This window comes from Vanacampus margaritifer, chromosome 8 (assembly GCF_051991255.1).
Source record: "Vanacampus margaritifer isolate UIUO_Vmar chromosome 8, RoL_Vmar_1.0, whole genome shotgun sequence".
Taxonomy (NCBI): domain Eukaryota; kingdom Metazoa; phylum Chordata; class Actinopteri; order Syngnathiformes; family Syngnathidae; genus Vanacampus; species Vanacampus margaritifer.
The window spans coordinates 11,943,286-11,956,371 of NC_135439.1; the positions used below are offsets into that span (position 1 = coordinate 11,943,286).

General features: G+C 39.7%; 1 protein-coding gene across 1 annotated transcript in view; it reads right to left on the bottom strand.

Moving 5' to 3' along the window:
• The window catches only part of tex264a (testis expressed 264, ER-phagy receptor a), a 67,375-nt gene that overhangs the window by 9,363 nt on the left and 44,926 nt on the right, over positions 1 to 13,086 (bottom strand). Inside the window, exon 4 of the mRNA XM_077572784.1 lies at positions 1,596 to 1,767. Within this exon, the coding sequence (XP_077428910.1) occupies positions 1,596 to 1,767 (172 nt within the window). The remainder of the gene's footprint in view (positions 1 to 1,595; positions 1,768 to 13,086) is intronic.

Below are 13,086 nucleotides of genomic sequence, written 5' to 3' on the forward strand. Positions count from 1 at the left end.
GAACACTGTTTTTACAATTTAAAACGGCTCAATTATTGCAAACGTTTTTATTTTCAAAAATGAATCGAGAGCCACTCTGAGGGTGGGTGCAGGCTGAGGCCGCAAGTTGCCCATTCAGCTCATAACGCAATTAACTTGTACATCAAATCAATATTCACCATTGAAAGAAATTCAAATGCCATTAATCCGTTTGAGTAGTCAAAATGAGCCAAAGGTAACCCACGCAAATTTTTTCATCGTGTATTTGTGTGTTTCACTGCAACAAAAGACGTTTATCGGGGAATGTCTCTCAATTTTTCCAACTATATATATATATATATATATATATATATATATATATATACATATAAAACATAAAGTGGGTGTAATTGCTAATCTTTCAAGGAAAAAAAAAGTGTCACTGAAAAGTCCATTTAGGTTGTGTCTTCCGACAACTCTCAGCCCTCATGTGAGCACTAAAAAGCTTCATGGGTGTTAAGTGTCGGAAAAGGAGCATAAAACACTGTCCGGAATATTCCCTTTAAGAGCCCCGGTGAGAGGATAAAGAACTCCTACCGGTTGTACTTCCTTATTTGGTTTGACAATAAGGGATTCATATATTATCCAAACTAATGTAAGACATTTATTTCGTATGCAACGGTGTATTTCAAAGTTGCGTGTATCAGTCTTGTAATATGGGTTAAACGTACATATCAATTAAATCGGGGCTCCACAACTGCAAAAACATTGTTTGCCACTTTAGCATAAAAGCATAAAAGGTGAGTCATGGGAACTTATCCAATTTCACCTAATTGGTCTTAAAATTATTATTTATTTACTATAAGTAATGCATCATTGTTCCTCTATCTTTGCCAGCGACATACAGTGAAAGGGCAAAACAAATTATAAGCTCTTCCACTAGATGGCAGGAGCTTACATATAATTAATTAAATTGTAAATTGGAACAGAATGAAAGCTTTGTTTTCAACTAAACAGGCCCATATTAGTAAACTGACAAGGTCATCATTATTGCAGTGTGTATACTTTTTGTGACAATTTTAGTCATGTGCTGTGCAATTTTTCTAGTGTATATTATGTGCTTTGGCTCAATGAAGGCAGATATACACTGATCTAGGGTTTTCAAACTTTCCAATTTTCTCAAAAGATTGGCAGTGGCCAAACACGTATAGAATGTAAACCTGCCATAATCTGTACAGTCATTCAGAAGCCCGAGTGAGTTCCAGAATTCACAAGGCCAGAGAGCAGCTCAGTCCATCAGTCCTTCATTTAGTTATTTGTACTTGCTGACAGTCCATCCAGGCGTGGACGCGTGATAGTCGCTAATATCACATTGCGCTCCATCACACGTACTCGGCATGACAGAACAAATGACAAAGACTCATTTATCTCCATGTCCTCGGCGATCATGGTGTCAAACGGGTTTTATGTGTCGCTGCGACGTGACACGAGCTGTCGTCATCGCCAGGGCACAATCAAAACTCGGGTCACCAGAAATCAGATGTATGATCTCTCAATGAAATAAATGAACACTTCCCTCGGTATGCGGGATGATTAGACACTTGACTTGACTTGTCTCCTACTGTGTAAAATATTACCTGTAATGTCAGTTCCTCTGTCTTCATCAGAGTCTTCCTCTTTCACATCAGCTTTGGCCTCATCCCTCATCTCGGGAACAAAGAAATCAGTCTGGCGGGACAGTGGAACCATGTAATTGGCGACAAGCGTGGCACAAATCTCAATGTATGGGAAGGCCGACAGCTTCCTCTCCTGTCAACATGCAAAACACACACAGAAAAAGGCAAAGTGGAAGATTAGATGCTAAGGCGCCAAACTGTCATTTACTTATTGTTAAGAATAAGGACAACAGAACAGTTTTCAGTCTGTAACTGTAACCGACTAACAAGCAAACTAAGTGAAAAGCTGGATAAAGGTTTGAGTCACAAACTGCCTCAATGACTACAAACCAGCTGTCTGTACCAACTAACTGGCAGAATGACTCAGTTGCAAACAAACTGGCTTTCTGACTGGCTTTCAACCTGTTTAACAATAAAACTATCAGACTGAAATGGACAAATGGATTGGCAGATTGGCTCAGTAAAAAAACCAAAACTACTTGATCTAATTAACCACATAACTAACTGACTGACTAGCAAACTAATAGGCTGAAAGGCCAACTTAATGACCGGCTGTCTGACTAATTAACCAACTGACTAACAGACTAGCTAACTTGATAACTAAGTGACTGATTACTAAGCAAATGTCTGACTACTGGTTAACTAGTTTACTCACTGACTTATCTAACCATGCGCCCTACTAACCAATCAACTAACTGACTAGCTAACTAGATAACTGACAAGGAAACTGACTACTAAGCAAACATCTGACTACTGGCTAAATGGCCAACTAGCTAACTAACTGACTGACTTGTTATCTAACCACCTATCTTACTAACCAACTACTTACTAACTGACCAGCTAACTGGATACCTGACAAAGTGACTGACTACTAATCAACTGTCTGACGACTGTCTAACTCACAGACTAAATGTCTTGTTACACAACTGTCTTACTAACCAACTAAATGCCTGACAAGCTAGCTAGCTGCCTAACTAACTCAATGACTACAAATACTACTACCTAACTGTAACTAGGTGGCTCACTGACTATTTGACTAAATTGTTATCCAGCCAACTACCTAGATAAATAACTACATGACTAGCTGACTGACTAAGTGACAGGAACTGTCTGGCAACTAGCTAATTGGATGACTAGCTGACTCACTGATTAACTAACTGACAACCGAACAAACTGATTGATTACCCAACTTGCTGACTAGTTGCACAGCAAGCATGAACAACAAATGAACCAAGTAATTAACTACATCATTGACTATGCACTGACTGACTGACTGACCAAGTAAGTGAGTGGCTGACTAACTGTTAACTGAGTAACTAACAAATGAACTGACTCACTAAAATCAAACCCACATCTCACCCTGATGCTTGTCATCAGAATGTGTGAAAATGAAAAAGAGAGATACAGGCCCTATACCTCAAATTACATGTCACACCTCCAGCTGAACATTTGACTGAATGCCTTTGGCGTATAAATTCGACAAGCTGGGAATATCACGTTGCGATACATGCACCCACTTTGCTGCCATTATTAATAGTATGTCTTCAACACAGTCACATGAATATTTGTCCTCCCATGTGAGTGCATTAAAGTTGTATGTACGAGCCCACATCGATGTGTCTACATTTGTACTCTCCAGTGGCATGTATGGGGAATGTGGGCTGTTTATAAATATTAGACCATATTTTATCTATAGAGGACATTAGCCCTGCATATTCGCCTTACTGCTGTTAGTTCTCGACTGAGAAGTGAGCGTTCTCCTGGATAAGAAAATGTTTTCCTGCTTGGTTTGCAGAATGGAGGTGGAATGGTTTAGTAGGAGACACATGCAAAATGACAAGCCTGGAGAAACTATAAACCTCATGTATCCTATAGTGAGCGCCACATTACTCAATGCTTGCGTTTGGAATTTGTATGCTAACAGATTTAATTTGACAGTCGGAATTATATCCTGCATATAATCCCCCCCCCCCCACACACACACACGTTATTGAATATTAACTAATTTGCTCCCAAAAATGTATAAATATGTTCTATTTCAAATATTACCTGTGTCCCAAAAACATATTTATGTTTTTTTTTATGCTAGAGCATACAGAAGGTTTTGATGCAGCCTCTGAACTGAAGAGAACGGTTGAAGCAATGGTAGTTTATAACAAAAACGGCCAGCAGGTGGAAGCAGAGTATAAGAGATCAACCAGGGCTATGTTTGAAACAGATTTGTGAATAATGATGAAACTTAGCTATATTCTAATGCTAATTGCTGCAAAACGGAAACAGATAGAAATTAGAGACTCTAATCTTTCTTTTGGTAGGTTCCATGTTTTTATAGCAACAGAACACAATATTCAGTGGGCCTTGCAAAATCAGTCAAAATCCAGTAAAACAGTCAGGAGCGAAGGGGGTTGCTTCAATAAATACCACAAAACCCTTTGAATGGGGGTGTGTAGACTTTTCTATATTCACTGTATGTGGTTAAAGATATGACGAGGACATGCAGCAAGGAGAATAATAGTGTGAAAATAAAACAGGAGTTACTTAAAAAGCATTAATGGCTAACATTTATCTCCATGAAACAACAGTGGAGCAACTGGTGACATGTCCTTACATTTTTAAGTGACTTTCTCAACCAAACTGCAGGATATATATATATATATATATATATTTTTTTTTTAATCCAGACTAGACTGCACTGCAAGGAGGAAGCTGTAAAATATGTATTTCTTCCCTCTTCTCAAATGTCAAAGCATTCATTCAAATTCGCACCAGGTCAATGCCAGACTTGCCAAGGTGACTGAATTTGAACATTTGGAAATTTGTTGCACTCTTACGGTATTAAAAGTAGCATAATAATGATGAAACTTAGCTATATTCTAATGCTAATTGCTGCAAAACGGAAACAGATAGAAATATATATTTTTTCTTATGAAAGAAGAGACTCTAATCTTTCTTTTGGTAGGTTCCATGTTTTTATAGCAATAGAACACAATATTTTGTGGGCCTTGCAAAATCGGTCAGAATCCAGTAAAACAGCCGGGAGCATAGGGGGTTGCTTCAGTGAAGATGGCTGGAAGTGAATGAGTTAATTGTAAACCTTGGCTAAAAAAGCACATATTTACACTGGTTTAGTTTTCATTAGCTCTTACATTTGAACCTACAAAACTTCTCAATTCTACCCCGCTAAGCTAACAAAACAATTGCAAAAAAGGCAATGCAAATGCATCAACACGTGTAGCCTTTTGTTTTTTCATCTTCATGCTCATAAGGGCAGTTTCCAAAGCACTCCAACTCATCTCTCTTGTGGCTTGGACCTGCACTCTGGCCCACATGCATCACATTGATTACGCCCTTTGGATTGAGCAAAATAACACTGTTTATGTTCACGCTGGCCTGCCCCTCACTGTGTGGCTGTTCTCTCTTTTTTTTAGGCAAACTGTTCCGAGGTGCAGCGTTGCCATGGCTGAGCAGCAGAAAAACAGCGCCTGGTCTATTCAGGGTGGGCAGCGAGAGAGGCACGCCGGACGCTTTAAACCACAGTCCCACGACGCACTCTCCACTGAGGTCAGTGTGATTTGGGCTGACTGATTGGTTTTAATCTAATCTCCTAGAAAATAAGACTGGAGGAGCTGGAATGAATCACCTGGCTTCACTCTCTCTCACACACACACACACACACACAACAGCCCTGCGGCTCTCTATGCAAATCAGATCCCATCTTTTTGAACCTGCCTCCATAATGGGCTGAAAAAATCAAGACAAAGACAAGTTGAATATATGGCAGACGCACACGAGGAAAGGAGAAGGCGTATAGTTGCATCACAGCCATTTATCTTACGAAAGCACCAACGTGTTATCATCCTTTCCCGCGTTGTTAAGAGCCCGTCGACCCCGGGATCAGGGAGGGACTGCAGGTATTCCTTCTTATTGGCAACAGCAAATCATCTCAGTCATTAACACAGCGGCAGGTGGCTCTGCGCCTCTGCGATCGCCACAGCAGGACCTCACGTACGATGATTGTATGCAACTCACATACATGCGTTTGTGTCAGATATAAAGTAGCGCAGTTTCCAAACCTTTAATGAGGGGCGAGGCGCGTATTTTACATTAGAAAAATGGACCTGCTTAGTTAAATGCAAAGCTGTCATTCTGTTGCGTGAATGGCAACAGGTGGGTACATGGGTTAGTTTAATTGCATCATCTGCAATCTAGTGGACGAGCGTTTCATTGTTCTGCCTGCCGCTAGATGCTGCTGGCATAGATATATGAATAATGGTACATTATTTGTAGTAAATAAAAACGTCCGGGCCAATTAACTCTTTGACTGCCAAAAACGTTAAATAACGTTTAGTAAAATCCTATGGAGGAGTGCCAAAGACGTTAAAAGACGTTTGTTTCAAAACAGAGATGAAACTAACCATTTTCTATTGTTGATTAATCAAAAACGGAATAAGGTAGAAACGAACTTTTTTTTCTAATGAAAGATGAGAGTCCAATCTTTCATTTGGTAGTATGTGTGTTTCCATAGTCCAAACACATAATTTTCTGTGGACCTTGAAAGATCAGTCAAAAGATCAGTCAAAATGCTTAAATCGGCTGGCACCCACGGCATCCCCTTTTCTGAAAACGTCTGGCAGTCAAAGAGTTAAGTGAAATGAAATCAGCTTCACCTGATGAGCTCTAACAGCGCAGTGATTGGGAAGCACCGCAGTAGTGCATGTGCAGCCTTTTCAGCAGCAGTTGTTTTCACAGAAGACAATAGAAGTGAAGGTGTTAACTATGACAATAATAAGTATGGAAGAGGATTAAGGCCAGTGAAGAGAGAAAAAAAAAAAGAAGTTTGGCAGGATTCTGACTTTTTTCTCAGAATTTGGACTTTAAAGTGAGAATTCTGACTTTAATCTCAGAACTCTGACTTTAAAGTGAGAACTCTCATGTTCAAAATGAGCATAAGGACAATGAAATTAATGCTGGAATCACCTTCAGGATGCTAAAATACACTAAATACAGCAAACATTTTGAGTCTACAACGTTTAATTTAGGTGTGAGAGCCAAAATGAACTTTTTATTGCTTTAAATGCGTTTTCAGCCCCTGATTGTACACTTCAGGTGAAAATGTCAAAATCTTCAAAATGAGCATAATTCTCAGTATTCACACTTTAAAGTCTCTGAGAATTCTGAGATTAAAGTCAGAATTCCCACTTTAAAGTCAGAATTGTGGCAAATCTGACTTTAAAGTCAGAATTTTCACTTTAATCTCAGAACTCTCCCTTTAATCTCAGTAAAGTGAGAATACTGCCTAATCCCCCCCTCTTCACTAGCCCTAATCCTCTTCCGTAAATAAGAAATCCATTGGAGGCATGAGAGAAGAGTAAAAAAGTAATTGACACACCCAAAATTATGTTTTTCATTATCATTAATTAATCATTTTAATAATTCAATATAATTTCAAATTCATGACATTACCTTTAAAAATAAATGTCTTAAAATTACACAATTTATTTTAATTTTTAAAAAAATTTTTTGTTAGCTTGATCTTTGTAATGTAGCAGAACAAAACCACACAAACCCCAAGCTAAATTTAGCTACTCCTGACATACAAAGAATAATTGAGAAGACTTCCTTGATTTAATTACTATCATTATCCAGGGCTTTCCGAGAAAGAGCACAAAACATGCCACGAATAGTTTGAGTTTTTGAGTGAATAGCTGTGCATTAGGTTCCACCAACCAATAAAAAATGCTATGAGAACAGCTCATCACGAACAGGCGGGGTTTCCCACATGCGTGAGTATTTAGGTGGCTGTTTGCTGAGTTTTGTTTTTTTGTTTTTTACCCCCCAAATCCATACTGTGCTCCTCCTTGGGGACATAGTCTAGGGTTGCTTCCCCCCCTTTCTCCGCCTTAGTATGTTACCCATTTTTTTAACTGAGAACCAGGGCACCGTTTTGGGCAACCCGTCAGGCTTCTCATTCTCTCTCCTTGTATTGGTTATTGTTTTTTTATGTCTCTTGGACTGATTCTAACTGTATTTAATTTTGTTGTATCTTAACAATAAAGTTAGTCTGATTCTGGGTCTAACCAAATATATATTCACTTCAACTACACTATACAAAACGATCCTATACTTATTATATTCGTCCTATATACCGAAAATCTACTTCACCATATTTCACAAAATATTTTCAGCTTGTGTCTCCCTGACATTAAAATGAAGAGCTTTAATAAGTGACTCATTCCATGTCACTCATTTCATATGCCGTGACACTTCAGGGCACAAAAGCTTTATGCCAAGACAGAGCGGCAACAAAAAAGCTCATGGAACACAAACAGCATGCAGCCATTATTAGAACGTTGTATAAGTATTCGGTTGTGTTTTAAATAGCAACAACCCCGTTTGCTTCACAGCATGTGAGATCCTTGCCATATTATTGCAGGGAAATATTGTAGGATGACAATTTGGATATGATTGCGCTTAACTTTGCCGTCCCACTACGGAGGCAAATCAAGAGTTTCAGAAAGTGAGATGTGATTTGTACATCAGAAGAAAAAAAAAAAACATTATGACAACAATGCAATCAGTGCTGTGATTGTGGTTTTGCATACCGGTGTAAAAAAAAATGCTTTTTTTCTGTCCATGAGGCCTGAAAGTTAGTACAGAACATCGTTATCGTCCAACGACAACCTCATTTTCTCCAGCAGCGTAACAAAAGAAGAAAAGAAGCATTCCTCATTTGCGCACACACATATTTCACTGACCAGTAAATCCATACTTGGTCTCAGCAGGGAGCAAGGGGATAGATTAACTGTCCTGCCGCAATCAAAACTTGCCTCCAGCGTGAATGTTTTAATTATACGACAAGTTGAGATGTTCCGTTTCTTCCCGCCGCTCTTTTCTGGTCTCCGCCTGCATGCGGACCGTCTGATTGGGTGTCCATCTACTTTCCGACGGCATGTCATTAAGGCGACATGCATCCACTTAACCCGCATCTCCATGTGGGAGCTGCTGGGGTTGTTAAGTGTCCCCTGCAGGACAACGAGGCACAAGAGATTCAATCTCTCTGCAGGTACACAGCACACTTTTTTATTAACCTTTTCAGAGATTTAGACTAGTTTTTATAGTGTCACCGTAATCAACGTAGAGTGAAAGTTCCTTAGTGTTGCTTTAAGTCAGATTTCACTGCTAAAGTCAATATTTATATCAAAAATACTTTGTACAGTAAATAAAAAAAAAACATTTGTGCCACCCGGAAGATGGTGGAACACACACTTGCACACTCACACGCACGCACACACACACAAAAACTAAAAAAATAAATAAATAAATTGAGCAATGATGATGACATGACAAATCGGTAAAATTACCGAATGAACAATACTGAGCTCTCCAGAAAAAAAAAAAAAAAAAGATGGTGGAACCAATATTTCGTGTTTCCGCACTGACTTTCGTTGCTGACGGACAGCAAAGCGCAGCTAATGGAAACTTAACTCTTTGACTGCCAGACGTTTTCAGAAAAGGGATGCTGTGGGTGCCAGCCGATTTAAGCATTTTGACTAATCTTTCAAGGTCCACAGAAAATGTTGTGTTTGGACTATGGAAACACACATACTACCAAATGAAAGATTGGACTGTCATCTTTCATCAGACAAAGAAAGTTTGCTTCTACCTTATTCCGTTTTTCAGTAATCAACAATAGAAAATGGTTAGTTTCACCTCTGTTTTGAAACAAACGTCTTTTAACGTCTTTGGCACTCCTCCATACGATTTTACTAAACTTTATTTAACGTTTTTGGCAGTCAAAGAGTTAAAGACGTGCCTGATGGCAAGCCGACCTACTCGATGGAGGTAACAACAACACAACTTTAAATAACTTTAAAATGGCGTGATTAGTGTGGGAAATGACCAAAAAAGAAGGTGGTACGGGCGCTGTAAAGTCGAAACGCCGTAGGTCGCGTACATTGTAACTCGAGGACTCCCTCTATACGTCGGTTAATCATATTTTATTAGATGGGAAAAAAGACAGAAGGTTTTCAATTCCCATCACTAGTTGCGCATCTATTGTATTGTTACTTCTGTATGAAAATGCCGATCGCAATGCCCTCAGTGATGGAGATGGGTCCCTAAAATATGATGGGATCATTTGTTGCTGATTCAAATACAGTGGTACCTCGGCTCACGAACGCTTCAGCTCACGAACTTTTCGCCTAACGAACATTAAATTCGCGAGCATTTTGTCTCGGCTGACGAACTAGTTTTCGGCGGACGAACCAAATCTCGCGACACGAGAAATCACGAGAAGCTGACGCACGCTCACGGCGTCCCAGTTCGTCGCCCCCTTTGTTTGAGTGCGGACGTGATTTGTGTTCGGTAGACATTTTGGAGTACTTTTGGAGTGTACTTTTGCTACCATGGGACCGAAAAAGACCCCACAAAAGGCTTGTGTTAAGCCTAAGAAGACATTGAAGAAAATTACGGTCGAGCAGAAGAAGGAGATCATCGACAAACACGAACGAGGTGCGCGTTTGTGCGACTTAGCGTCCCAGTACCAGTACGCTATCCTTACGCCATCCTTAAGAACAAGGAAGCTATTAAGGGTGCGTGTGTGGCTAAGGGTGTCAGAGGATTTGATTCGCCTTCAAGAGGACAAGCAGAAGGAAGCCATTCAGGAGTTGTCATGTGAGGACGAGGAGGAGGAGATGGCTGCAGCATCAAGTGAGAGCATCAAGACCATGTTAACTAAGTGGAGTGATGTGCAGGCTTTTATCGAACAGTACCATTCAGAAAAGACTGTGGCTATGAGAATCATCAACATGATGAATGATAATGTGATGCCTCAGTTTCGTAAGACCTTACAACTCAGAAAGCAACAGGTGTCAATTAAGAGGTTTTTAGTCAGCAACAAGGATAAAGAGTCTTCTAAGAAGCAAAGAAGAGAAGCCACACCGGAGGACTCTCCTTCCAAACAGTAACTCCCTCCCTCCCTCCTCCTCCCACTCCATTCCATCAAGCCTTCAACTACTGTACCATCACAAAGGCAAGTTGCAAGTTTTGCAAATAAAAACACTTTATTATACAGTACAGTGCATTTCTTTAATTACAATACAATAGCACATTTATTATACATAAAATAAGGTATATTTTGTGTAGTTTTAAGGCTTTTTTAGTAGAAAATTGTGTTTTATGGGGACCTGGGAACGGATTATTCTCATTTCAATGGTTTCCTATGGGAAATACTTGTTTGGAAGACGAACTTTTCGGCTCACATACTCTCTGTGGGAACCAATTCAGTTCGTGAGCCAAGGTACCACTGTAATTACTATTTGGAGATCTGCGCTACATTTTTTTTCCTGAATTATGTTGTTGCCTGAATATTAAATGAAGACCATTTCCCCCAATAATTAGAACTTTGTGAATCCTATCTATTGGCAACGCGAGGCTGACAAGATAGCGGCCATCAAAAAGCTGGTATCGACACAACGTTGGAGATAAGCAAGGGAACGGGCGGGAAAGCATACGTGCGAGATCATTTAACGGACGTGAAGGCGTATCGTCTCGCTTCGGTCCTGTCAGAAGCCAGCTTGACGCTTGCGCCTCTATTGTGCAGTTGACCCGTGTTGAACCTCATTCCCGCTAAATCGATAAAAAGTATTATGGCTCGTGGCGCCGCCTCTTAGGAAGTGCTAGAATCAAATAACTGTTGGGTGTTCTCAGGTGATAGAATGCACGCTGCGTTAAAGCGTGTCTAGTGATGCGGTCAAACCGTGACTCTTGTTCTTTACAACGTTTATATACGAAACGGGGACGTGTAATGGAGGATATGTGGAAGGACACACACATACACGTATACGTATATGGGGGCGGTCTCATGGGGCTTCGTAGTGTCTTTGACCCCCGAGCAGCTGCTCTGTGAGTATTGCAGCATCCTCGCCTCCAATAGAATTACCAAGAGAACAAAAACGGAGTAGGTGCTAACATAACCAACCCTGGATCTTGATTGGATTGCGTCATCGTTACAAAATGCAAGCAGGTTCCCTACCACCTGGAAAGAAAAAAAAAAAAGAAACGACATCGAGAAGCATTTTCACAGATAACTTCCTGGTCTCTCGTCTGTGCTTGATGAGCTTGTTTTGGCTGACGGCCAAGAGATTAGCGCTAGGAGACGCGCGAGGACGGCGCTCGCAAATGGACAAGAGTTGCCCGAGGAGTCGTAAAAACAACATCAGACATCAAACCTTGGGGGAAGACAACATTTGACTGCAGTAAATCGGATTTTAATATAGTAGTGAATGTGTTATTGTCGATAATGTTAAATCCTTTGCTTGGCACAAGGGATGCCCTGAAGAAAAGTTTCGAGTTACGAGTCATTTATATATGGCTGTACATCACTAATTGGTCAATTGATTGCCATGAAATATGGTAGTTCACGAATTGAATGCGCTGAATTAATTTTGCTGATGAATAATCTTAACACCTGACATTGCAGGATTCTACAAGATGGAACTAGTGCTTTGCTTTCCCCCCCTTTGTGAGCATCGGGTTACTTCCAAGTGGCAGAAAGCGATTGACTACCGCTGACTTGAATTGAAATTGAAATATAATTTACTCTTCCTTGTACACTACCGCGGTCGAGAAAAAAAAGCTAGAATTATCATTCAAGTCATTACTCATGCTTTCTCTATCACGCAATCTTGGTCCAATCACATGAAAGTAGCGATGTGAAAGTGAAGCTTCATGAAGTACTTGTGATATTTTTTTACATCCCTAGAAGGTGCGCTTGGTTTAAAGATGAATCAAATTGATTACACCTCCACTGCATCTTTAAAAACAAGAGTGCCATCTAGAAGAGTCAAAAAATATCACAAGTGCTTCATGAAATTTCATTTGTCCATCACCAAATAAAACCACCACCCAGACCATGTGACGTCATTGTGAAAAATGTTTCCATAGCAATAAGAATTTTCACCCCATTTAGCTTTGATTGCATAAATGTCATTAACCAATTGCATTGCGCCACACTAAGGCTGGGCAATAAATCAAATTAATTCGATTAATCGTTTTAAAAATGGAATCGTTGAAAATTAGCTAAATCGAGTTTTGTCTTCTGGATTATTAAATGATGTTCTTATGTTCCGTTACATCCAAATGTTATCTTGAGTTGTCATTTTGCACAACTGATTTAAAATCAGTATACATTATTGTTGTCTGAACAATTTGCATTGGATTATTTTTTGAATAAATGAAACCTTTCAATAAATGTTTGTTGTGTTTTTAGATTAAAATCAATTCAAATCGCAATCGTCCTGAATGACTGAGGGGGAGAAAAAAATATGTTTTTTGGGCCATATTGCCCAGGCCTACGTAACACAATGCATTCAACAATACATTTACAAAAACTAAAAATCTTTGTATAATTGACGCCCACTGAAATGCATTTGAAGGGAATTGTTTTGTTAAT